Source organism: Sparus aurata, chromosome 3, assembly GCF_900880675.1.
Source record: "Sparus aurata chromosome 3, fSpaAur1.1, whole genome shotgun sequence".
Taxonomy (NCBI): Eukaryota; Metazoa; Chordata; class Actinopteri; order Spariformes; family Sparidae; genus Sparus; species Sparus aurata.
In genome coordinates this window covers 7033793-7060956 of record NC_044189.1, presented here as the reverse complement: position 1 = coordinate 7060956, position 27164 = coordinate 7033793, and the positions used below count along the sequence as shown (strand labels likewise).

Below are 27164 nucleotides of genomic sequence, written 5' to 3'. Positions count from 1 at the left end.
ACTCTATTTTAATGCAACTTTATACTTTTACTCCATTATATCTCTGCAGAAAATATTATAATTTTTACTGATTCTGTAGATAATATACTGATGACACAGATAATAGTGGAAAGATGGCTTTAAAATGCAGTAGAAGACTGACATCTAGTGGCTGTCTCAGTATAATTCCAGTCATCCACTGATACAGACCTAGAGCAGTAAAGGTGCAAGTGACTTGCTGAAGAACATCTTCACAGTTCCCAATGAGCAGTCGAATAACTACTCACATGTCACATAAGTAAAGGTTATAAAACCACGATGTGAAAATACAAGTAGCAGTACTGATAAAAGTACAGATGTGTGATCAGCAGTATTAAAAGTACTCACCAGGAAGAATAGTACCTGCAAGTTTATATTTTTATAATAGTATTATTATTACTGATGTGTTACTGAGTAAGCAGTAATTTCTTGTTGACTTAAAGCTGATCAAGGTGGAGGGATTGCATATCTGGTCTGACCTGGAAACACCTCTGGACCCCCAGGAAGAGCAGAGAAGCATTGCTGGGGAGAGGAACGTCTGGATGGATGGATCATTTTAACAAAAACGATTAATAACTTTTACAAAAAAAACAATATTCAACCAATATTCCATTCTGAAATGTGGATGTGTTAGCTTCCTGTCATGTTAAACAGAAGAGAAACAGTATCTGAGAGCTGTCAGGAAGTGTTCCCTGCTGGGATATACAATATGGGCATACCTTGCTGAGAAATCACAGGATTTATCTGATTTGAGCAGCATGAATTTGACACATCTTTGAGTTTCATTTCTTGATAAACACAAGATGACAGTGTCTGACAGTCACATTTTCAGGAAGCTTTGCCCCTGCTATGATGGAGTTTTATGACAATATTAAAACGAAAAACAAAATAAATGAAAATAAAGTTTTGTTTTGTTTGAAAGTGTACTTATTGGGACAGAAAGCCATCATTGATAGTTTGTAGGGGACAGACAGAAAAAAGATGATAGATGCATTCAGTTCTTTTTCAGAATGGTTGCATATTCCAAAAATCAGCAGTATTCACAATGGAAACTATCACAAATACAATGTTAAGCCTATGGGGTTTTTTAAATCTCATTTTCAAAATAAAACTTCACAGCCATGAAAAATGTCTTTTACCATCAGGGGGGAAAGAAAAATAGGATCAATATGTCCAAATATTGAGAATCAGTTGTATATTCTTTAACCTATGAACGTGATTGGATAAGAGTGTCACTGTGAGCCAATCAGAGGCTAAGCAGGGCGAAGGCAACGAGAATGAGCCAATCAGAGGAAGAGTACGACGAAGGCATCGAATCGTAGCCAATCAGAGGCAGAGGAGGGCGGGTCTTAATTGGAGCAGGAATGGCTTTCATGCAGGACACAGAGAGGGACGATGGCTTCACCTGCGTTGGCTACATTTGCAACTCTGCACGTTTCTAACTTGGAATACTGAAGCAAAGGTAAGCGTTACCTGTCTTAAACATGTGTCCGTTAAGCTACATGTGTCTGACTCAACCGACACGCACAAAGTGGCGACTAACACCACTAGCTTACTAGTAAATGTTAGCATGCTAGCAAGGCATGTGTACAAACTGAGAGTAAACAAGAGTCAGATTCAACTCCGTCCGAGCAAAACTGGTCAAATATAAACACAGTTAGGCGATATTTTACATACAGGCAATAGACAGCTACTACCTCAACAGCTGCCTTCATTCTTTGGTCATAGTTTAACACAAAATAACACAAATTCATATCTGTACACACAGTAAGTATCTTTAGTACACACAGACTGCTTCTACTGATGTAACTGACAGTTAATGAGACAGGAAGTAGTGTGTTTGATTTCACTTGACAAAACGGTCAATAAAGAGGTAAAGCTAAGTTTTGAATAGCTGTTAAACACTTTGCTTTTCCTAAAAAGAAATGCTAGATGACAGCGTTTTGGTTTTTGCTACAACAACAGATCAGCTAAAGCAGCATTATGTAGAAATTTGCATTTTGTGCAGCAGCACTGTCTTAAATGCAAATACCAGACGTGGTGTGACATTTCTTTGAAATTACCCCTAATTTACTACTAAAACTACCTCAGAATGTGTTGAAGATGTATACTAACACGCTGCTACTTTCCACCTATAATTTAGTCATAAAGTGGTAATTTCTTCAATACATTTCCAGAAAACTTCCAGCTAGTTTCTGTCCAACTTGCCCTCAGAGGACCGCTAAACTGAAGTGAGATGTTTCAGCTTAATTTCCAACTAAGATCAGTGAATTAAAGTAATTTTTTTCAATCATTTACATTCTAAATTCAACAACAATCAACAAAAGGCAGTCAAAGCAATATTATGTAGAAAAGCATTTTAAAACCTATGTCCTTAATACCAATCCCAGGTCTGCAAATTTGCCAGAGCGCCATGTAGGTGCTAGCTACAAACACAACTCATCAACTGTTATGTGTTGAAAATTTGAATGTTGAATTAATCATGCATGTAACACTGTGATCTGACCCTCTCACTGAAGTTGCATAATGCAGAAACAAGACACCATTCACTTTATTACAAGACACTGTATAATCAACATGATTGTGAAGCTGTTAATCTAATGTTGCTTTAAAACACTTAAAAATACTTAAAGAACATTGAACCCAAACCTTTTTATTGTCTGCCATATAGGAAATCTGCTCAGTAGATCTCATATCCTGCGAACTTAATCCAGCATTTTTGGATATTTTTCCAGCTGTCATGGAGAAGACTTCTAAGCAAGATGCCCTGGTGCACATAGTTGCTCGTAGAGACAAACCCTTTCTGGAGGAAAGGTATATAGACTCTTTTAAAGGTAAGTAGCACATTTCTGATAATAATAAAAAACTGTATTGATATTGAAGAGATTTCTGTCAGTACTTGACACCAGACTGGAGTAGTCAGTCTTTCTGAACGTATTTTTTATGTATTTTTTTATTTTTTTTTAGATGAGAATGAGTCAAAAACTTGTTTGTGAAAGAGTGACCCAAAAGCTAAACAAAGGGTGCTTTATGGTTTATGTATTATTCCCTTTTTGGCAGGATGGATATGAAGGGAAAAGGTGTTATTTGCTTGCCAAGAAGAAATGTGTCCCTTAAACTGAAAATATACTCGTTTGGACAAAGCATAACAATGATGGTCATGGCAGTTACCACCAGCTGTGGTACTTCAACCAGTATTACACTAAACTAATGTTTTCATGTTAATCTTTGCTCTAGAGAGAGGAGTTTTCACCCGCAAGGCCATTGCACCTTCCACATTTGTTGTTGAATATCGGGGGAGAACCTTTCCTGACAAAGACAAAAAACCTGAGAAGAAATGCGGTGACACTCTGAAGAATTTTTTGTTTGAGTTTTCATGGAAAGGAGAACGTTGGTGGTGAGTTATCTGCTTGTTGTTCACTTTTGTCTTAGGAGGGAGACCTGGCTGGATTTTCATTAAGTGCATTTTGCTTGCAGCGTTGATGCTTCAAAAGAGGATAAGACGCTTGGAAGACTTGTGAATGACGATCACACAAGTCCCAACTGTGAAATGAAGAAAGTTAATTATGATGGAAAGCCGCATTTGTGCCTGTTTGCAGTGAAAGAAATAACTAAAGGCGAGGAAATAACTTACAACTACGGGAATTCCTCTTATCCGTGGCGCTCAAAGGTAGGTTTGTGTTATAGATTTGATTTTGTTTAAAATGTTCTGTCACTTGTCAGTTTATTACAAGCACCTGATTGAAACTAAAACTAAAAGTCCTGAAATGCATGCATTAAGGTCATAATGTTTGCTTGAGATTTACAAATTTAATGGTTTTATTATTTTTTGCCTGCATATACATATCTACGGAAGAGGATTAGGGCCACATGTGAATTTTTTTTTAGTTCTGACTTTGAAGTCAGAATTCTGAGAAAAAAGTAAGAATTCTGACTTTTTTCTCAGAAATCTGAGATTAAAGTCAGAATTCTGAGATTAAAGTCAGAATTCTGAGAAAAAAGTCAGAATTCTGAGATTAAAGTCAGAACTCAAAAAGAATGTACATGTGCAGACTTCTGACTTTATTCTGACTTCATTCTCAGAATTCTGACTTTAATCTCAGAATTCTGACTTTTTTCTCAGAATTTTGACTTTAAAGTCAGAACTAAAAAAAAAATCACATGTGGCCCTAATCCTCTTCCGTAGATATCTGACTGTTTATCCAGTTTAGTCTTATTATTCATTTAATGGTAACCCTCAATGGTAAGTTTCATACATCTTGTCAACAAGGTTAATTTTAATTTTGACACTTTACTTTTCTGTTCTTAACATTTTCAGGATTCCTATGATGGCTCAAGTTCTTCAAGAGCAGATTTTCATGCTAATTCAACACCAAGGAAGGAAAAGGTATGTGAAACAATACATTTGGTGCTTCGTCTTTTTTATGACATACTGGCAGAGCTGTAGATTGCATGTTTTTCTGTATGTGTGTATGTTCATCTTCTTCACGAATAGAACTTCTTGTTTTTTACCTTATTTCCAGTTTGAGGACTCAGAGGCAGCTTCTAGCTATGAAGATGCCCGCTCTGATGATGATAATGACAGTGAACCAGTTTGTGACAATGAAAGTTTCGGCAACAACAACAGTCAGCTGGATGTCAGCGACAGTTCTCTTGAAGATTTGGATTCCTCTCAAGATGTGATACGACATGATGCTTCACGCAGCCAGCAGGAGGACAAGGCTGCTTTCAGCTCTGATGAATCTGACAAGGATAGAGACTATGTTCCCAGGAAGGCAATGCGAAGGCCTAAAGAATGTTCTTATACTAGTAAAAACTATTGTTATGCTTGCGGGAAAGGTTATGCTAAAATTGCTAGACATCTTTTGACACACGCTGATGAAGAGCCTGAGATCGCCGAAATTGTTGCATTACCCAAAAACTCCAAGGAACGAAGAAAGTTACTTGATAAGTTACGGATCCGGGGAAATTACGAACATAATCAAGATGTTTTCAAAAAGAAGTGTGGAAAGTTGAAAATGAAAAGACTACCGTTAACCAAGTCAACAATGAAGATCAGTGCTAAAACACACATTTACTGTCTATTTTGTAAATGTCTGCTCAGACGTGATGACGCATGGAGACATGTGGCCAGATGTGCTTCTAAAACAGCGGCAAACTCTGCAACAGATGACAGGAGGCGAGTCTTAGGTGAGATTGGTCCTACTGTGTGGAAGATGCTACTAAAAATGCAACCAGAAGAGACTGCAAAGGCAGTTCAAAGTGACTACCTTCTATTACAGCTGTCAGCTGGTCTGATCCGTAAGTATGGATTTAGATATGATTACATCAGACAGAGGCTGGGAGAAATGGGAAGACTTTTGATAGCCCTGCAAGAAAAGTCAGTATTCAGCTTTGAAGATGCAGTCAAACCCAAAAACTTCTACAAAGTTGTTAAGGCTGTTAAAGAAATGGCAGGGTTTGACGAAAAGATGCAGAGCTACGACAAACCAAGTCTGGCTTTGAAATTAGGACATTCACTCAAAAAAATAGGCACCATTCTCCTCGCTGGAGTTGGCGGCAATGAGCAGATGATGAAAGACACAAAGAAATTCATGAAATTATGCGCAGAAGAATGGAGTGAGCTTGTCCCCAAAACAGCCGTGATTTCATTGCGTGGACAAAAAGTAAACAGCCCGTCTACTATACCATTCACTCGAGACGTGCAGATCTTCCACAGGTACCTGGAAAGAACAGCAGCTTCTGCGATTGAAAGCCTGGAGATGGATGGAAACGCACAGGCCTATAGTGCACTCTGCAGGGTGACACTAGCACAGGCATCAGTCTTGAACAAATGTGCACCTGAAGTTTCAAAAATGACAGTAGAGACATTCCAGGAGAGGGACGACACCATTCGAGTGTTATCCAAACGCTTCATTAAAATAAATGTTCCAAACGAAACTGGCCAAAACGTCGCTGTCTTGTTGACCTCTGATCTTGTCAGCGCTATAACGCTGCTTGTGAGCAAAAGACAAGCATGCGGCATACACCCGGATAATCCTTTCTTGTTTGCAAAGCCAAACTCTGATTCTACCAGTATCTTTCACGGAGAGATCTGCATCGGAGCTTTTTCAAGTCTGTGTCGTGCATTGAACCCAGAGCATCTCAGATCAGTGCATCTTCACAAGCACATTGCAAGAATCTTCCAGGTTCTCAACCTGGAGAACGATGAGCTCCATCACCTTGCTAAGCTGTTGGGCCACAAAATCCGGGCTGACAGGGAATATTACAGGTCGCCAGAGGCCGCTGTGGAGCTCGCAAAAATCGCAAAACTTATTCTGGCAATGGAGAAGGGTTCTCTGGAAAGGTTTAAAGGAAACTCTCTGGAGCAAATGGAGATTGAGGGTACGTAAAACACTTTTATTCTGACAGTTGTTCAGTAGAGACAAATAACAACTACAAATGAAATCATCCTGTATCTTGCTTTATTATTTTAAGATGAATTGGAGCCAGATGTGGAGCAGGGTAACCCTGGAAACAGTGATGCTAAGGTTGACAATGAAGAATCAGAGCTTGTACCTGAGCAGAGTGGTATGTCATGAAGAATTTGTTATTTTTGGAGAGTGACACTAAAGTTGATCATGAACATTGTTGCATTGTTTCTTAAATTTATATATAATTGAGATTCTCAGTCTTTGTATTCCTAACTCGTGTCTGTGGCCACAGTCTCTTGGCATCATCTTTACCATCATCATCCCATATGTTGGATGCATGGGGTTTATGTATATGATCCATGTTTGTGATCTTTATGCTTTAATATTCATATTTTTTCCAGATGCTGTGCAACAACAAGCCGTCACAGAGAAGCAGAGCAGGCAACTAACTCCTGAGCAAGATGCCCTGGAGCACATAAAGGCCTCCAGAGACAAACCCTTCCTGGAGCAAATGTTTATTGAGCCCTTTAAAGGTTTATATTTTTAATATTATCCTATTTAACCATTTATTTTAAAAGTTAGTCTGACTGAGATCCCTTTCTTGAATGTAACTTTTTTTATTGTTACTTTGAAGGGAAAGGTGTCTTTACCCATGAAGCAATTGAACCATCCGCCTTCGTTGTCGAGTATCGTGGGAAAATCATCCCTCAAAAAGAAATCAGAAAAAAGAATTGTGGTGATGCTCTGAACAATTATATGTTTGACTTCGCATGGAATGGAACAAACTGGCGGTGGGTTTACTGTGAATATTTCAGATTTTTTTTTTTTTTTTTTAAATGGTCTTTATTGTTTTATGTTTAACAGAAAAGGTTAAACTCACTTTCACCACTACACCCTCCTTTATGCTGCATCAGTTTCTTGAGAGTGTGCATTAAAAAAGATTTCGAACTCTTAACATCAGTTTACGTTCATTAGTGTGAATTTATACCAATATAATTGCTAAATATTAAACACCCAATACCACCAATCAGTGTGATAAAATGATAATCTAAAAAGTGGTGGAAGTTTCATGCAGACTATGTTTTTTTCCTGCAGCGTTGATGCTTCAGAAGATGATGGGTCCCTCGGTAGACTTGTGAACAACGATGACATAAAACCCAACTGCAAAATGAAGACAGTTGTTTACGAGGGAAAGCCACACTTGTGCCTGTTTGCAGTGAAGGAAATAACTCAAGGCCAGGAGATAACTTATAACTACGGGGACTCCTCCTGCCCATTGCAGTCAACGGTTGGTGTATTTTCTGCTATGTGCCTTGTTTTGATAACTTCAATAATGACCTCAAACTCGAATCTGAATGTCTTTAGAATATTTTGATTGTACAGGTTGTCAACAATAAATACCCATTATCAGCTTTGTCAGAGTACGATGTATAACAGAATTACCAAACCAGATGTAATGTTTTGGATTTAATGGTTTAGATTTAGATGTGCACAACTCGGCAATGTTCCCCCTAATTTTTAATGCGTCTGAGAATACACATAGACTCCCTGAGAATTCCTTGGACCACTGTGAGTAACATCAGACGTGCACACTTTGGCCACACCAGTATCACATCTGTCCATAACCTACATACTAAAGCTTACTGAAAGAATCAAATTACATCAGTAATTTCCATTAGATTACTTTTAATATGACATTTTGGCCCACTTACAGTGAAAAAGACAAAAGTCTTGTTTTTCATGAGCTGTGTAGTATGTCCATCATAAAGCAAAAACAACAAAAAGTGACCAGCTGTTTAGTTAAAGATACACTTCAAAAATTCTGCAATAAAGTAGGTCCACTTTAGACAGCTTCTCTGCCTGAATTTTAGTGTGCAGCCGTTCAGAGGAAGTCCATCTCTAGGCAGAGGCTGTGAGGGTCCAGGTGCACAGAGAGAACTGCTGCCACTTCTGGGTCCAGGTCCACTCCATATCCACAAATGGAAATTCTTAATAAATGACACTAGAATAAGCACAAATCTGATCGGGGACTTAAATTTCACCTTATTTTTCCCATTGGTGGTTGTAGACTTTGTCCAGGTTAATGGCCCCATCTGCTTCTTGCTTTGACTCTGTGCGCATCATATCGCATCACATATGTGCCCAAATGTGCGACTTCATGACAATTTCTGGATGCTGTTTTGAGTCGCATGAGTCATTAAACTAAAGCCTCTTTCACAAACTGTACTGGATGTTTGAAAGGTAGCACAACTGTAGCTACTTTGGCTTCGCAGCATGTTTTGCAGAGCAGCCCTTTCTCACTCGTAAAAGAAAAAATCTCACCCAGTTTCACCTCTTGTTCTTCTGTTCGCACATACTCCGACAGCCATTACATCTTAAAAGAACCACATTTCTTTTTTACTTTGGCTTGGTGAGTGGATGTGCCACTGCCCATTAGTTTCGCCATAGTAAGGGGTTAGCTAGTTTAACTCAGCCTAGCTTATTTACAGTTCGGGTTGGATTTTATTTTATGTGCTGCAAAGATTTGCGGGAGCAGTGCCCGATTGCGCAAGCGCACAGCTTAGAGGGAACATTGCAACTCGGTCATTTCTTCATGACTTTTCCTTCCTCTTAATATTTACAGAAATCTGGCGAGGACCTGAAAACATCACAGATGGACCCAAGTGCTGCTGCATCTTCATCAGAGGATGAACGTGTAAGTATTGTAAATGTAAAGTATGGGGAAACTCCCGCCAAAAAGCAACTGAGGCTTTATTTGTGATTGAATATGAGTCAAACCTTCGTGTAAATGCATAATTACGACAAAAGAGGCACTTTTAAGGTTTACCGTAGTTTCATTTTCAGGCAAGCTAATTTTCAATGGGAAAACATGAAACTTTGCTCGTAGTATCACCAGGGTTTCTACACATGAACATGAGCATTGAGAACATTGTTTGTGTACACAGAGTTTACTAAAAATAAAGTTTTTGAACCATCATGGCAGACAATAGAGTGCGACCTAACAGGCAGGAGAGGAATGGTGGACCTCCTACCTGTTAGATTGCACTCGGGGATCGACCCTTTTTGTCTGCCATGATGGCAGCGCGCCAGAGATGCTACTGCTAACGTGAGTTGTCCAATAACCTTTTTAGTAAACTCTGTGTACACAAACAATGTTCTCAATGTTCATGTTCATGTGTAGAGACCCTGGTGATACTATGAGCAAAGTGTCATGTTGTGTTGAGCCTTCTTAGTGTTTTAGAAATAACTATTTTGATGCAAGCATAAAAGTGCCCCTGCACCCCATTGAAAATTAGCTTGCCCAAAAACGAAACTACGGTAAATCTTAAAAGTGCCTCTTTCGCCGTAGTTATGCATTTACACAAAGGTTTGATTCATATTCAATCACAAATAAAGCCTTGGTTGCTTTTTTGGCGAGAGTCTCACTTTAAAGCGGAGTTTGCTCAGGCGTGTGTGAGCTGACCAATCAGAGCAGACTGGGTCTTCAGGAAGCATGCCATAAAGAGACGCGAGCTAAAGCAGAACATAGTAGATTCTACAGACTGACAAATATGAGATTCTTGTTGTTTTGTGTTTCATGAAATTACTTGTTCATAATTCCAGGTTGAGGACTCAGCAGAAGCCACCAGTTCTGATGAATCATGCTTTGATGACGAGTACGTACCTGATGAAGAACCAGGTAGTGATGACAGTTTAACCAGCAACAATAACCAGAAGAGTCCAAAATTGAAGAAGAACAGTCCAGATCCAGATTCTTCTAAACAGCAGCGCCTTGTGCAAAAAGCCGCCAAAGCTTCAAGCATCAAGCAGGTGGTGGACGAGGCTAATGACAACCCTGAAAGTTTTACCTCTGATGACGAGCCTGAAGGTCCTACCTGCACCAACAAAAATTTTTGTTACGTGTGCGGGAAAGGTCTAAAGAAAATTGCTCGTCACCTTTTCACTCATAGAAATGAAGTGCCTGAAATAGCTGCAGTGTTTGGCCTGCCGTTACACACCAAGGAGAGAACTACGATGTTGAATGAGTTACGAAACAGAGGAAATTTCCAACACAATGAAGAAGTTTTGAGGACTCGCCGCGGAAAACTGAAAGTGAATAGAAGAAAACCAGGCAAGGGAACCGATTTGAAAGCATTGGCTCTCTGTCTATATTGTAAAGTCATGCGTAATCGTAAGGACATGTGGCGACATGTGCAAAGGTGTGCCGCAAAGAGGTCCTCAAAATATCGAACGCCTGCGCAGAGGAAAATCTTAAGTTTGGTTGATGCTGCACAGTCAACAGACCTCAAGGAAGTTTCATCAGATGTGAAGAAGTTCATAGAGAACCTGAAGAGTGATAAAGTTACATCTGTAATTTTGAATGATCCCCATATACAGCAGCTGGCACAGTGTATTTACCACACGAATGAAGGTAAAAAAAGTCAAGGTAAATTTACAAATAGTCTGAGGCTAATGGGAAGACTCCTGTTGAAATTAAGAGACAAGTCTATCAATAGCATAGCGGATGCTGTCAAATCTCAGAACTTCAGCAAAGTTGTCGAAGCGGCCAAAGAACTTGCTTGTTTCAATGAGGAAACAAAGACCAATGACAAGCCAAGTGTCTGGTTGCATTTGGGAAATTTGCTTAGGAAAATTGCCGCCATTAACTACGCCAGGGCTTTGAAAGAGGATGCCGATAAAGAGAAGATGGAAGAAGTGGAGACATTCATGAAGTTGTGTGAGAAAGAATGGGCCTCTGTCCACCGATCAAAAACAGCGAACAACACACCAACCATCCTGTTCATTCATGATGTGCAGCTTCTCTTTCAGTGCTTGGAAGAGACGCTGGCATCTGGAGTTGAAAGTCTGACGATGTACGAATGTCCGCCGGTCTACCATGCGCTTCTCAGAGTGACAGTCGCCCACGTGTCAGTCTTGAACAAAAACATGGTAGAAGTTTCAAAAGTAACACTAAAGTCATTCAATGAGAGGGATAAGACTGAGCCTCATGCGGACGCTGCTGTTTGCCAGTCACAGTTAGATCAAATTCTCTCCAAGCACACTGTGAAGATCAATGTCAGGAACAACAAGGGCAAAAAAGTTGCTGTTACATTGACCCCCAAGCTGCTCGATGCTTTGACACTGCTTGTGAGTAAGAGAGACGCATGTGGTGTACATGAAAAAAATGTGTTCCTGTTTGCAAAACCTGCTGCCACGTGGATGAGCTTCTACCAAGGACATGTGTGCTTAAACATGTTTGTAGGTCGGTGTGGCGCGAAGAACAGAGTGAACCTCAGGTCTGTGTGTTTTCGTAAGCACATTGCAAGATTTTTCCAGATTCTCAGCCTCACGAATGAAGAGCTTGATCAGCTAGCCAAACTGCTGGGCCGCGACATCCGAACCGACAGAGAGTACTATCAGACGCCTGAGGCCGCTGTCGACATTGCAAAAATCTCAGAGCTACTGACAGCAATGGAGAGTGGATCTCTTGAAAGATTTGAAGGAAAATCCCTCGAGGAAATTGAGATTGCAGGTATGTGTCCAGTTCATTACTTAAAGGTGCTCTGTGGAGTTTCCTTTTAAAGCTACTACAAGGGACTTTGATTAGTTTTTTGTTAATTCTGTGGCAGCACAAAAATTCCACATGGTACCTTTTTAAAGAATGTCTAACCTGCCAAACAATATTATTACCATGTGGTATGATAATTATTGTGTCAATGTCACAATTGGTACTACAGATGTGTATATATATCTTGTTTTCTTTGAAGATGAACTGGAGCCAAATATGGAGCAGGAAAATCCTGAAAAATGTGACGCTGAAAACGATGAATCTGATGTTGAAAACGACAACTGTGATGCTGGGGCCGACAATGATGAATCAGGAAGTTCCTTACAGCTGAGCGGTATGTTGATGCACAGACTCCAAATATCCAGTGATCTGTATTTAGTATTTTTTTAGGGGTGCAGGAGTCTGGAGACGGTGTAAATCGTTAATAAGAGTTGGTTAGGAAGCTTGAAAGTCATTGGAGTCAGGTGATCCTACGGTGGTCTGAGATTTAGTTTGTATTTAAAAGAAACCCTTTAACACAAATAGACAGGAAATGTCTTTAGTTGAATGTAACTCAGATAAGGAGTAAAAGAGGAAATTGTCTATAATCTTCTCACCTTGCTGTACCTCTGTGTCTCCTTCAGGTCTTTTCTCCTCAAAAGCGTCCTGTTCAACAACAAAAAAACCCAGCAAATGTTCCAGATATTCTCCCAGTCCCTTTTCCGGTTATTCTCTGAAGAAGCGTGGCAGAGGCAGGCCCAGGAAGCAGGAGAGGGAAAATGCGGCATCTGAGTTGAAGAATGTGAGCACTGAGAAGAATGACTGGCCAGAGGAAACACCTGAGAGCTATGATGTGAACACACCTGAGAAAACACTGTCTCGTAGCAATGAGAATGCAACAAAGATGTCTTTCAGTGATGATGATGAAGACATGAATGTAGACTTTGACATGGACTTTGATTCCTCTCCAACTACTGAACAACCCAGCAAATGTTCCAGATATTCTCCCAGTCCCATCTCCGGTCCCTCACTGAAGAAACGCGGTAGAGGCAGGCCCAGGAGACAGGAGAGTGAAAATAGCTGCAGCTCTTTGCTTCCGTCAGGTCTTTCCTCCTCAAAAGGTTCCCTTTCAACAACTAAAGAACCCAGCAACTGTTCTAGAAATTCATCCAGTCCCGTTTCCGATGGTTCTTTGAAGAAGCGTGGCAGAGGCAGGCCCAGGAAGCAGGAGAGTGAAAATGCGGCATCTGAGTTGAAGGATGTGAGCACTGAGAAGAATGACTGGTCAGAGGACAAGTGTGAGAGCTATGATGTGAACACAGCTGAGAAAACATTGTCTCATAGCAATGACAATGCTACAAAGGTGTCTTTCAGTGATGACGATGAAGACATGAATGTAGACTTTGACATGGACTCTGACTCCTTTTCAACTACTGAACAACCCAGCAAATGTTCCAGATATTCTCCCAGTCCCGTCTCCGGTTCCTCACTGAAGAAACGTGGCAGAGGCAGGCCCAGGAAACAGGAGAGTGAAAATAGCTGCAGCTCTTCGTTTCTGTCAGGTCTTTCCTCCTCAAAAGATTCCCTTTCAACGACTAAAGAACCCAGTAACTTTTCTAGATACTTATCCAGTCCCGTTTCCGATGGTTCTTTGAAGAAGCGTGGCAGAGGCAGGCCCAGGAAGCAGGAGAGGGAAAATGCTGCATCTGAGTTGAAGGATGTAAGCACTGAGAAGAATGACTGGTCAGAGGACAAGCCTGATAAAACATGGTCTCATAGCAATGACAGTGTAACAAAGATGTCTTTCAGTGATGACGATGAAGACATGAATGTAGACTTTGACATGAACTTTGACAGTGATGAGGACATCAGAAACGAGGAATATGTTGGAGATGTCAACACAAGTGACCAGGATGTAGTAGATGAGACCAAGCAGGACAATGACAGCAGTGATGCCAAAAAGACCGACAGCTCACCTGAGTATCACAGCACTGTTGCAGACCTTGAAGATCATCCAAAGAAAGGAGCAGAACAAAATAGGGGGAGCAGACGTTCCTGTGCCACTTTAAATACAGGTGAAATTCTACTGGTGTCTCTAGAGGAGACAAAAAAACCAATAGGACACATATGTGAGTGTCTGTACAAAAGCATGTTCCAATCCAGTAGATATCAAGCTATGTCAGAGAATAACTTTAGATTTTGACTTTTGAGTGTCACTAGAGGAAAAGTCAGAGTATCACCAAAGTCAACAGAATTTTCTCCTCATGGGATCTCAAGAGTCTGAAGCAACATTCATGGCAATCCATCCAATAGTATATTAGTTTATTTTTAGAAGTATAACAAGAACTTTGTTTAACACCCATATTTGATTTGATTATTTATAGACAAGAACAAATTACTAGCTGTGGTGGCCAGCATGAAAGAGGTGAAGATATTGATCCCAAAACTGGACATTGTGAGTATCTAATTTCTCTCCACATTTTCATATTATAATAAAGTTCCCAGCTCTCTTTATAGATACACGTTTGGCAACCACATCGCTGTTCTGTGGTTCAGTGGCTGATGTGACCATTCTCAGATTTTTTTTTCTTTATACTTTAGATGATAAATGACAAAAACATAAAACAAAACTTGGTTTTCCAATTTAACATAAAGTTTAATCATTTGCTGATTTGCCGTCTTGTTCCAGGCGAAGTTGAAGGATCCAGCTCACATTTCCAGGTTATCATCTGCGGCTAACTCTGTCAAGCAGCCACTGAAAGATCAGCCCGTGCGTGTTGCAAACAACCAGAGTCCAACAACGTTCACAAACACAGAAGACAAGACGAAGCCGAGCGATGCAAAGGTAAGGACACACGCTTCTTCTGAGTTGAAATGATATATCAGGTGGTCATAGCATTTATAAGAGTATTTAGTCACTTTAAATGTGAAAGATAATTTAAAAATGAATCACTATAAAGGAATTTGTTTTAATAAAATCATCTGAGTTGAGACCTTACCATCACAAATCTGAATGAATACACGTTTCTCATTGAGAGCTGGTATGAGGAGGTCGATTGTTGCATTATTTCTTCTGCACACTGCAGAAAAAAAATAAAATATTTATCTGCAATTTCATATTTCTCACATGTTTAATTTTTTAAAATATTTATCATTCTTAATTATTCAGCCTCTAAGAATACACCATCTTCAATTATTTAGGTGCCAAAACAAACATAATAACTAAAGAATTTACACAGACAAGTTCAAATCAAATATTACATGTTCTTTGTTTCTCTTGCATATCAGACCATTCAGATGACCTGCTCGCGCTGTAAGAAAAGCATGATGAAGGGTCAAACGGCTTTCCAGAAGAAAGGATTCACAGACGTCTTCTGCTCCAAAAACTGCCTGTTTGAAATATTTCCCATCAACAAACCAGCCGCCAAGACCTGCCATTACTGTCAAAAGTGAGTCTGTGAAAACTATCTTGATTATGTCATCATATCCATCTGAGTAAACATTGTCTTTGTGTCAAAAGCTGATAGTGTAACAAACTGTTTATCATCTCACCTGCTTGTTCTGTCAGGACGATATCGCAGCTTCAGGACCTCATCATGGCTGCAGTGGACACTAAGGGAACGATGAAGGACTTCTGCAGTGTGACCTGTTTGTGCTCTTTTAAATCCAAACCTGAGTCCAGCCAAACGTCACCATCGGTCTGCAGCAAGTGCTCCAAGTCCTGCACTGTAAGCAAAAGCGTTGTTTCCTGCAACTTGGAATAATTGTCAGCAAAACTGCTGATTTTAACTTTAAATTCTTTGTTGTACTCACTGAGCCTTTATCATTATTCTCTGCAGATCACATGTGAGTTCACACTGTACGAAGTTGTCTACAAGTTTTGCAGCGGCTCCTGCTTTGACGACTTCCGTAGGGACAACACGGACATCTGTGAGAACTGCAGCACCACCTGCACCAAAAAACCACTAAAGCTGAAGCTGGAGGAGGAGACCATAACCATCTGCAGTGGCACGTGTCTGGACAAGTTCATTGAGGTGCTGAAATATCAAAACGTACTATGGTCGCTCTGATTGAGAAAGACAGTGTGATTCCAGTTATATCAACAGTGAGGGTGATTTTGTAACGGACTCTCTCCCTCGAGCTTGTGCAATAGTGTCAGCCTGTCACCGACCTCTTCTGAGATGAAAGAATGTGTCACAATTGATTAACTGATTGATTGATTTTAAGTTTTGACCCTCATTAGTTTTCAAGGCACCAATAGTGTCAAAACAATTGCAGCGGTCAACGAGTTAATTTCATCACAAAATTCTAAATTATTTTGCAGCTTGGTCTTAAACAAAACATTCTGCCTCCTCTCCCGGGCTTGACAAAGAAAATCTGCTCCCAGAAAAAGTTCCCTTCCTGAGACTTAGTTCAAGTTTTTTATAATCATGGAACCAAAATTAATCAGCATAAATGAAGGACTTTAATTTGCCTGTGGCACTGCCTCAAAATACAGTACACTGGCTGCATTCATTGTAATGAAGGAACATCTTATCATGTAGAACTGTGTGGTGCATCTGTTTTTTATTAGGCTGGGACTACACAAGAATTGCTTGCTAGTGAGATAAATACATTTTTGGTTTGTTTTTGTTTTTTTAATAGGTATTGTTGAAAATAACAAAAGTATTAGCAGCCTCATCCATTGATGTTAAAAAAAGGCAAAAGCATTACCAACAGTCTAATCCTGAAAGAAAAAAATATCATCAAGATTCCCCTTAATTGGAACTAATGGTCACAATGCAAGGCACTGAGATGAGTCCTCACTGATCTTAAGTTTTTGTGAATGAGATAATTACATTTTCTACGCTTTTTTTTCTATTGATGTGCAGAATAAAGACACGCCCTGTCGGTGCACCACCTGCCACATTTCTCAACCATGTTCAGACATGGTTCATGACAAAAGCAGTGAGAACATTGTGGAGCTCTTCTGCACTCGCAGCTGTGCGACGTCATACAGACTCGCAGTTGAATACAAGCTTCATGGTAAGAGAGACGAGATAGCTTCGTTTTTTTCTTGATACTCGTCCTCCTCTTCAGTGTCTTTAGCAGGAATTGAGATCAATGATAACTTAGCGTTAAAAGACACAAAGGACTTTTTGGGGGGATGATGCAGGAAGTCTAGATTGAGCCATATATATGTGGATTTTAAGGCTTAACAGACTCTCTAAAATATAGCACATTGGTATTACTTACCACTGTGCAGTGTTTAAGTTAACTTAAAAGTTAAACAGGAGAAGTTAGAGTTGTTGACCCATACTGTACATTAATAAACATTTCAAATGACCTTGTGTCTGCTAACAGCTACATTATTATGTTACACTTGTTTCTGTTTATTACTCTCAGGGAAAGAATGCTCAGCTCACAAGAAGAAAAAAAGCATGAAATTGAAAGAGAAATTGACCGCTGTGAGTATGTTTCATACAGTACATTACTGTATTGTACGAAAATCTGAGAGAGAGGTTCTTTGCATTTGGTAAAATTCTAAAAATGTGGAGCTTCTAACCACTGTAGTGTAACTGTGCATCATCTGACAGGAGGACTCCACTGTAAACAGAAATGTTGCATCTCCAGCTGCTGAGTCGGGCACACCAACGATCATCATTGCAGACTCGTCCGTTGTTTGTTGCCTCTGTGGGAAAGAACTGCCGAAAGGACAGACGATTTACCAGGCGAAGAGCTCACCAGAGGTTTATTGCTCAGCCTCTTGCCTCTCTGAAAGGCATCCCAACAACAAATTAGGCACCAAAAGTTGCTACAACTGCCTTCAGTAAGTCAAAAACCAGTATTGTGATTAGTAGGATTGAGCAAGTACTAGGAGGAAATGAGTATCAGTTATAGATCACATAGTTTTACAAGTTTCATCTGGGAAAAATATATATTTTTGTTTGAAATCTCACACTTTCCAATTATGGATATACTTGCAGATACTCATCCCTCGTCATCAGCTAGCACACGCTGCCTTAGATCTAGGAGACTGAAGTATTGCAGGCAAACCGATCCTTTTAAAAACAGGTTTTTAGCCCCCACAATGCACCTGACAGAATGTCATCGTGATCTCACTCCCTCAGGGTGATAATGCGACCTCACAACATGATCCTGGCTCCGGTGGATGATTCAGGAACTGTAAGGGAATTGTGCAGCAACACCTGCCTCACCTCTGTCAACTCCAAGAGGAACACTATGAGGTGTAGGATGTGCAGCAGACTTGCCTTTGTAAGTAACAAAAAAAAAGTAAACTTTTGTTTTAAACCTTTATTTGACCTCATTGCACAATGATTTTCAACATTAAAGACATGTGAAAATTTTATATTTTTTGTCCTCTGTTTACAAAGTTTAGCCTGCAGTGACATGCACATCCTCTCTTGTCATCCTCAGTGCAAAGTCAGGCAGAGCCTTGATGGCTTGATGCTTAGAGTGTGCAGCGACACCTGCTTCATCGACTACCACAGAGTCAAGAACTTCCCTGTGTTCACCTGTGACATCTGCACCTCCGTCTTTATCAACAAACCTCTGGAGCTGAAGAGGGAGGACGGCGGTAAAACCATCTGCAGTGAGGAATGTCTGGTCAAAGTCAAAGAGGTGTGGAAATCGGACGTTTTCATTCATGGTTACTTCATTCGAAAAATGCAACCAGCGGTTTTGAGATACGTGCTGGTATTGAAAGATGTTTCGATATTAAACTGCACATCATGCATTTTCCTGTCTTTTTTATGACTTTACAGAACATTGAGACCCCTCAGCTGTGCCCCATGTGCCAAACATCCCATCAGATGTCGGACATGGTTGAAAATATAAATGACGAGGGGAGTTTGGACTTCTTCTGTAGCAACAGATGTATGATGGTGCACAAGGCTCAGTCTGTCACTGTTTCAGGTACCACAATCAAATCTCTTCCCTCCTGTAACACCTTGTCTCTCTTCACTGCTTTTATTTATATCGCTACGATACTTTTAAACTGAAATACAGAATAATGTTTGAGCTGTGACGGCAGTTTACAATCAAAAGACAGAATTGGTTGCATTTGGCTGCTTACCTTGCTCAGTAATGATCTTTGTGCATAGATAGTTTATACCATCTACTCTGACTTTATGTTTCTTGCATCTTTAGCTAAAGAAAAACATTCTCTTTAAATCATAATTTGACTCATTTTTACTACGTCTTTTATAGAAAGGAACAGCCCACCTCTGGATGAAAAAGACATTAAAGAAGTGAAGCCATCACTACCAAATCTGGGCTCTGTGAGTATTATGTGTGATAATTATAATATGCAGGTTCAAGGCCTGACATGAAACCACATTTCTGTATATCAGTGTTACTGATTTACTGTCTGATGAGTAATATCACTTGAAGGTGAGTTTCAGTGTGTGAATGTTAGAAAGTAAGTGATAACAATGATCTGCACCGACTTCTCTGTAATACAACTAACTCGGTCACTCTGTTCACTCCTCAAGATAAAAGAAGAGCCCATTGATGAAGAGTACAAAGAATATTTTTCTTTCTCCATATCAGCAGAGGACATCAAGGACGAGCCTAAAGTGGCGAAGGTAGGACACACGATACGGTTCATAGGATGAGAGAAGATGCTGTCGTCACTGATATTGATGAGTCAAACAGGAGTAGACGCACAACAGACATGCTGTTACTGCATCCCCACGCTTTTTCTGGTTTTGACAGGAGGACTTGAAGATCGGTTCAGTCTTCTCCTTCACGGAACAAAACACATCCACAGTGGCCACTGAGACCAAGATGGATTTCACTGCGTCTTGCTCCAACTGCAAAAATGCGCTGGTGGACGGAGAAACCGTTTATCAGAGGAAGAGCCATGCAGAAATCTTCTGCTCATCTCCCTGCCTTTTGAATTTTTACCAAATGAAACAAGCTAAGAACACCTGCCACTTCTGCCTTCAGTGAGTCATACAGCTGATTGTACATATTTTTTATTTTTAAATATTGCATACATTGAGCTGATCTCATCCCTCCTCCTTCTCTCAGGGCGATAACAAAACCTCAGGGTGTCCTGCAGGCCCCGGTGGATACTGAGGAGACGATGAAGGATTTCTGCAGCCAGGCCTGCCTGTCCTCGTTCAACTACAAGAGAATCACGTCCGCCAAAATACACATCAAGCCAGTCGCGTCACGGTCTCAATGCAGCGTGTGCAGCAGATATTGCATTGTAAGAGACAAGGGAACACATTTTTTTCTTTATTGTAGCCTACATAAGTTTTTTTTTCCTAAATGTAGTTAGGAAACATTATTCTGGGAAGTTTCTATAATGAGCCCCCAGGTTTATGTGAATAATGGATCACACACCGTCTTTTGTTTATCCTCCTGCAGAGCAGACATGAAATCATACATCTGGACGTCGTCCACAAGCTCTGCAGTGACCCCTGTTTTCTGCGCTTCTGCAACATGAACAACCTGTTGGTTTGTGTGAACTGTGGCTCCCACTGCAACACACCTGTGGTGCTCAAGATGAAAGATGGCAGCAAAAAACTCTGCAGTGCAGAGTGTCTGGCTCAATTCAGAAAGGTAAAGAAATATTAAAATATCTCGCAAAAAATTGTTTTAAGGGCTGGAAACAGCATCTAGTTGGTTGCTTAATTTTATCTAAATGAAACAGATTTGTTTAAGTAAAAGGCAGCGATAAAGTTCTATTAACTAAATAAAAAGAATACTGTGAGAATACAAAAAAAAGAAAAAAGTCGTTTATCTTTACAAAAACTCATTGTTATCATATTCTGCTCTGCTTCTTCTCTTGTGATATAATATCCATGCCTGGGCTTAATATTCTCTGTGTACTGTTTTATGACTTTGCAGAAAACCCAAACACAGCAGCCGTGTGCCATGTGCTGCACCGCCCGTTTAATGACAGACATGGTTGAAAATGAAAACAGTGAGAATGAGGTGGAGCTGTTCTGTACCACCAGCTGTGTGATGGCATCCAAGATCCAGGCTGTCAGTGCGTCAGGTATTGGACTGTAGTTATTTTTCTCTCTCTGTCTATATTGAAGTTCCAGCTGTATGAAGGTGATGCCTCTTTGAGACTTAAGTTGATACAGTACGTGTGATATTATTAATTTCCTCACTCATTTGTCAATCTCTTTTTCTCTACAGGTCTTCCGTTGGATTGTGACCACTGTGGTAAGACCACAGTGCCGGCCTGCCACCTCGCCATGTCAGACGCCTCCATCAGAAACTTCTGCACTCTAACCTGTGCCATGACTTTCAAGGTAATACAACCTACAGATACTATAGTGTTCAAAACTCTTATTTATTTGATTAAGTAACCAGAAGTCGTGTAAGAAGTAGCTGAGTTCCTGTTTGAGTAACATTTTCAAGAAACCACAGTTCTCTGCTGGTCCAATGAGCTTGTGGCTGAAATTCAGAGGCAGACTAGTTTATACAGAATTAAAAGATGAAGATTATTGTCCTTCTTTTAGTTGGTTTGATTTTCATGTTTTCATGTTACCCATCTGTGGAACTCAAGGTACGATAAAGCAAAATAAAGGCTTGTGGTCTAAAGGACTTACAGAGAAAGAATGGAAATAGATGATGAACATGCTGTTGTTTTTATTAAATCACTACTGCTTACATTAAATTGAAGCCCATTATCAACAGTAGACTTATCAGCTGGGATCGGCTCCATTCATCTGGTGAACCTTTAAGGGATGAGTGAATACCAATGGATGAATGTTAGGCTACAATAAATGGTGTTGACGTCAACCAAGACATTCAAATCACTTTCATAGAGGAGTAAAGAAACCAGAAAATATTCACGTTTAGGAAGCTAGAACCAGAGACTAATGCTGCCAGCCAAAAACCTTTGCACTGGTTTTTACAAGTTCCTTCGTCATACATGGTCTGTTTATTCTTTCACACCTGATACCACATCCGTCAATGAAACCTTGGCACATTTTTTGCTCTTTTTGCCACAGGAGACCCAGAATGTTGACACCAACCCGCCAGCAGCCTCAGACCAACCACAGTGTGATTTCCACAAACCACCGGAGAAACTGCTTTGTGCCCAGTGTCGGCGCATTTTAAAAACTACACCAGAAGTCGTCCAGAAAAAGGTGTGTTGGATCTGTCATTTTAAGAAAGATGGAAAAATGGTATCAATGCATCTCCAGAAAATGTTAACCTACACTCTGACATCGGTGTGAATATATTTGTGTGTTTGTGCGCAGGGCAAAATGAATTTTGTGTGTAGTCTGGCCTGTTCTGAAGAGTTTAAGAGAGTCAACAACATCATGGGCAAATGTGAGTACTGTAAGAATGAGAGGATCATCAAAGACGTCAAGAAGGTCGACAACAAAGACTGCTACTTCTGCAGTGACGGTAAGAGGAAGATGAATGGATAGACAGACAGATACTTCAGGATAAAAAATCATGTACAACCCTGATCCTCCCCTTTCTTTCCTCCCAGGTTGCAGGATGCTCTATCACCACGAGCTAAAGGAGAAGTGGGGGGAGTATTGTCACTCTTGTGCTTACTGCCTCTCCATCTCCAAGACAGTGGTGACTGCCCAGTATAAAGGCACTGAAGAGGAGTTCTGCTCCGAAGACTGCAGCGCAAATTACAAAATGCTCTTCTGCCATGTAAGTACAGGTGCCTCAGCGTCTCTGGGAAATAGTAACAGGCATTTCCAAATATTCTTACATCATGTAGAGCAAATGATTAATTTAGACAGTAATCAGGAAATAAACCAATAAAGAATTACATTTTTAGTTCCAGCCCTACCTTAATTTGAGCAAACCGAAATGAAGAAGTTGTTAAATTCCTCATTAAAATACCAAAGTGACAATGAGGACAAAGTGCTCTGTACGGACTGACATTTACACTCTGCATTCTCTCAGGTTGCAAAGTGTGACACCTGCGGTCATGAAGGGAAGCTGAGGCAGAGTCTTCCCATCCTGGGAGAGGTCAAACACTTCTGTGACCTGAAGTGTCTCCTGCATTTCTGCAACAAAAAGGTCCAGATGGTCAACACAGGTGTGTTTCACTGTTGTATTAACCTGATTCCTGGACAGCTGGGACGCTGCACAAAACCCTAAATGAAACAGAAAGTGGTCATTCTTTTTTAACAGTTACTGAACTGAAAACAGTTTAAAGACAAAGTATCTAATGTTTTATATCATCAGCAGTGATTTTTGTAAATATTTGATTGTGCATAGTAGAAATCCAAAGTACGTTAAGTACTAAATCGATTGCGTCAGGGGTTATAATAGGCATACTCTCTAACACAACAAGGCCACGTTCTAGTTGATTAGTTGTGTTTTTATTGCCTGACTTCTGCATGCTGGTGTTTTCGTGCATCAGTCATTTCACACAGACATGATACATGTTGCAGTTGATATTAACTGTGATCTAGACCTGCTTGAGAGATCTGTCTGAGATTGACCTGGTCATTGTTTTTTTAAGGGGACTGGATCCACCTGAGGACCTCGAGTATGACTTGACATTTATATTAACCGTAAAAAATGTTATGAGATAAATGATTTACAGCCTCTGCTCACTCCTCTTTGTCTCCTGCCGACAGTCTCTTCACCTTCCAGACCTGTGGGCACGGTGGAGTCCTCCCCTGTCATCGCTAACGTCATCTCGCTCGCTGGCGCTTTGGCGAGGCAGCACAGGGCCTCTGCTAGCTCTGCACAACAGGGTACATCCTCACACACACACACACACACACACACATTATGTATGCACTGTAGAAATGCTATTAATTATAAAAAATCGCTTCATATGCTTCGTTCAGTTATTTGTTTTTCTGATTCAAACTCTGTCGTCCCTTCACAGTTCCTGTCTCTGACATTCAGACGAAGGTTGTTGGACATGTAAGTTAACTCCAAAAACAAAATGATGTGTGCATCACTACCAAACAAAACTTCAATTAGCCAAGATAGATGTGGGAGAATTTAAAACCTACAGTATGAAGAACATTTTCTTGAAGTTTGAATTATTGCTGTTGTTGTTGTTGTTGTTGTTGAAGATGTTGCCTTTATTTGTCTGCTCCCAGGCCAGTGTTCAAACCGTCCCCAACGAGCTGAAGAACAAGTCCACGCTCTGCACGCCGTTGGTCCACAACAAAGGCGTCTCCTGTACAACACAGACCGTTGATAAGGGAGCACAGACGGGTAAACTTCACTTCCAGGATTGTTAAATGCCCAGTCAAATTACCTTATTCTACACACAACATCTTTTCAGAATTGAGAGTTTTGATGTTGTGTTGTTTGTTTTGTCTGTTTTATGCAGACAAAAGTGGACCAACAGTCCTGCCGGTCCCGGTGCCGGTGTTCGTTCCTGTGCCTATGAACATGTACAGCCAGTACACACCGAAGCCTGTGGGCCTTCCCATACCGGTACATAAAACACCTCTGAGACTTCTTGCAAAACATTGTATTTTTTACTAATATCACAGACACACATCAAGTATCAGGGCTTTACACTCAATTCTTTCAATTTCACACTTCAGCATCATTTGGGCAGATAATCCACTCCGACCAGCCCGTATAGGTAACACCCCTGCAGTTGTTGGGAGAGGCTAATCAGACCCAAAATCTGCCCAATTATCCTTTAGTTTGGGGCTAGCATGAGGCTGCCCTGTGATCCAGCCATTTAAGACACATAACAGCAACATCCTCAGTTCAGTCCAGCAAGTAACCTCTACCAAAGTCTCTCTGCCGTCTGCCATCGAACGATCCAATAAATCAGGGTGCCTACAGGTCCACTAAAAGACTTAAAATGTCTTCAGTTTAATGTAAAAGACATAAAAGCTACTCTCATAACCTTAATCCTCCATAAACCTACCTCTGAACGAGATTACATATACTTCATATCATTATACCTAACTAACTGCAGTGCTTGAATAAGAAAAAAGATGTTTTGTCCAAAAATCACTCTTGAATTTGGTTAGAAAATAGCTTGAAGACTTTCCCAAACTGTCTCCTCTGCAGCTGCCTGTTCCTGTGTTTCTTCCTATGATGGCGAACAGCCCAGAGAGAGAAGACGGGCAGAAGGAAGGAGAGGTGACAAAAGAGGGACAAAAACAAGAAGTTCACACCTCAAAAGGTAAGACGTTTGATGAGAACAAAGTGAAGTGACGAAACTTGGATTTGAGGAAGGAAGGAAACCGATGTATCAAGCTAATGAGGAAACCGTTTCAGCTCTTTAGTAACACAGTTTATTCAACCAAAGTATACAGAAGAAGAGGAAACAAGACGTAGTTGGAATCATTTTCACGAAACAGCACCAGAGAAAAGCTCAATGAATTTTAATTTAGGCCTCTTTTTCTCACATCAAAGCGCAGGATTATGCAAAAAAAAAAAAATGTTGAATTTATTACTTTTGTTTGGTCTCTAAAAGAAACAACATGTGCAAAATCTCAGTCTCAGCACTGTTTTATCTTCAACTTTTCATCATTTGTTTCAGAGCACAAGAGTAACTGTAGTGATGACCAGCATGCAGATCATCACGCCGCTTTCAGAGACCAGGAGGACTCGTTCTCTGACACCCACAAAGAAACGCCGTCGCATTCACAAGTGTGCGAGTCCAGTGCGCCTCAACTTGAGCTCCAAACTCCAGCTCCTCTTCCTCCTCCTCCACCTGTTCCTGCTCCTCCTCCTGCTCCTGCTCCTGCTCCTGCTCCTGCTGTGGAGATAAGAGAGGACCCCTGCAGCTCACCGAGCTCTGCTACAGCCCCTCCGCTATTACAACAAACTGTGGGGAAAGTCCACAAAAAGAATAAGGTATCAAACCACCTGGGGAACGAGTTTAAAGGGTGTTGTTTCATCCGCCCTGTGGTGTAATCTTGTCTCTGCTCTCTATCCAAGGGTCGTAAGCTGCAGCAGTCGTCCAAAGCAGCGAGGGCCACTTCAAGGGAGCACCCCAAGCTGAAGAGTCGTCGTGGAGTTGATGCCTGGAGGAGATGGATACAGTGGAGGGAGTCACAAACCAACCCGGACCTTGTTTCTTGTATGTCTTTCTGTCTTTCTTCCTTTTTGTTTTTTTAATTCAACTTTCAGTGGTCTTATCCTATGATTACACGGGGAGCTCTGCTAGCCAAAATGTTTACAGTGTATGCTGCATACAGACCTGCGACCTTTGTCTTTTGTCTGCCTTTCACTGTCCAATAAAGACAAAAACACTCAAATATGAAAAGTCAGATTCATTCCCAAACACACGAGGAATGAGATGGCACGAGGCTTCCACTGCTGTCTGAATCAGAAACAACAAGGCTGACACATCCTTCTTCTTACTCCTCCTATCAGCTCCTTCTTTGACGTTCAGCAAGGACGTTCATCACTGCTCAGCGGCCGAGCTCAGTGACGGCCTCAGTTGTTTCATCACTGAGGTGAAACGACCCGACGGAGAGCCGTACGCCCCCGACAGCCTGTTCTACCTCTGTCTCGGCATCCAGCAGGCAAGATGAGCAACACTGTCCACACATTTCCAGTTCACCATCTGTGACTTTCTTCTCTCTCATTCCAAACATCTGCTTTTAATGGATGTTACGATGTTATATTATTTTGTACAACACTGATTAAGATCACACACTTTCTGTTGTTTTGTCTGACTGTTGTTGTTCCTCTGCAGCACCTGTTGGAGAACGGTCACTTGGAGAACATATTCAGTGACCCCATCTTCAAAAAGTTCTCAGTCAGGATCAACAAGATCCTGAAAGGTTTCAAACCCGCAGCCGTAGCCAGCGGTGAGTCATCGGGACTTGTTTTTCTGCGTTGGATCAACTCAGGTTGACCAGATTTAAACACGCCTCTTTCTTCTCCTCTGCAGGTTTCATCTATTCCCGTGTGGAGGAGGAGTTCCTGTGGGACTGTAAACAGTTGGGGGCGTACTCCCCCATCGTCCTCCTCAACTCTTTGCTCTTCTTCAGCTGCAAGTACTTTGGCTTCACCACAGTTAAGCAGCACCGGCAGCTTTCCTTCTCCCACCTCAGGCGCTGCTCCAAAACCAACCAGAACAACGCCGAGACCAGCTTCCTGCGCTTCTACCCGCCAAAATCCTTTTACGAGGCAGAGTCAGGTACCAATATGGCTGAGGCTCAAACTGAAGTGGTTGTACTGTAATATTATTGAATTTAGATTTTAAAAAAAGTCTTGTTACAGTGTGTAAACATCTGTACGTTAGTGTTGTATTTCACTTTTTT

The 27164-nt window shown here is 40.8% G+C and overlaps 1 protein-coding gene across 1 annotated transcript in view; it reads left to right on the top strand.

Moving 5' to 3' along the window:
• The first annotated feature begins 1359 nt into the window (after window positions 1-1359).
• The window catches only part of LOC115579024 (uncharacterized), a 27522-nt gene continuing 1717 nt past the window's right edge, over window positions 1360-27164 (top strand). The window contains exons 1-46 of the mRNA XM_030412465.1: window positions 1360-1480; window positions 2754-2852; window positions 3256-3415; window positions 3496-3688; window positions 4337-4405; window positions 4542-6402; window positions 6496-6588; window positions 6833-6964; window positions 7066-7222; window positions 7527-7719; window positions 9055-9126; window positions 10035-11943; window positions 12179-12313; window positions 12603-14033; window positions 14343-14413; window positions 14648-14803; window positions 15247-15407; window positions 15527-15686; window positions 15798-15992; window positions 16830-16983; window positions 17344-17405; window positions 17535-17767; window positions 18069-18213; window positions 18376-18579; window positions 18723-18873; window positions 19168-19238; window positions 19452-19544; window positions 19675-19907; window positions 19993-20173; window positions 20335-20529; window positions 20818-20968; window positions 21115-21230; window positions 21936-22073; window positions 22188-22338; window positions 22427-22599; window positions 22858-22993; window positions 23541-23660; window positions 23798-23835; window positions 24018-24135; window positions 24254-24360; window positions 24955-25069; window positions 25430-25746; window positions 25831-25972; window positions 26269-26420; window positions 26594-26708; window positions 26792-27040. Coding sequence (XP_030268325.1) covers window positions 2759-2852; window positions 3256-3415; window positions 3496-3688; window positions 4337-4405; window positions 4542-6402; window positions 6496-6588; window positions 6833-6964; window positions 7066-7222; window positions 7527-7719; window positions 9055-9126; window positions 10035-11943; window positions 12179-12313; window positions 12603-14033; window positions 14343-14413; window positions 14648-14803; window positions 15247-15407; window positions 15527-15686; window positions 15798-15992; window positions 16830-16983; window positions 17344-17405; window positions 17535-17767; window positions 18069-18213; window positions 18376-18579; window positions 18723-18873; window positions 19168-19238; window positions 19452-19544; window positions 19675-19907; window positions 19993-20173; window positions 20335-20529; window positions 20818-20968; window positions 21115-21230; window positions 21936-22073; window positions 22188-22338; window positions 22427-22599; window positions 22858-22993; window positions 23541-23660; window positions 23798-23835; window positions 24018-24135; window positions 24254-24360; window positions 24955-25069; window positions 25430-25746; window positions 25831-25972; window positions 26269-26420; window positions 26594-26708; window positions 26792-27040 — 11302 coding nt within the window. The 5' untranslated portion in view covers window positions 1360-1480; window positions 2754-2758. The remainder of the gene's footprint in view (window positions 1481-2753; window positions 2853-3255; window positions 3416-3495; window positions 3689-4336; window positions 4406-4541; window positions 6403-6495; window positions 6589-6832; window positions 6965-7065; window positions 7223-7526; window positions 7720-9054; window positions 9127-10034; window positions 11944-12178; window positions 12314-12602; window positions 14034-14342; window positions 14414-14647; window positions 14804-15246; window positions 15408-15526; window positions 15687-15797; window positions 15993-16829; window positions 16984-17343; window positions 17406-17534; window positions 17768-18068; window positions 18214-18375; window positions 18580-18722; window positions 18874-19167; window positions 19239-19451; window positions 19545-19674; window positions 19908-19992; window positions 20174-20334; window positions 20530-20817; window positions 20969-21114; window positions 21231-21935; window positions 22074-22187; window positions 22339-22426; window positions 22600-22857; window positions 22994-23540; window positions 23661-23797; window positions 23836-24017; window positions 24136-24253; window positions 24361-24954; window positions 25070-25429; window positions 25747-25830; window positions 25973-26268; window positions 26421-26593; window positions 26709-26791; window positions 27041-27164) is intronic.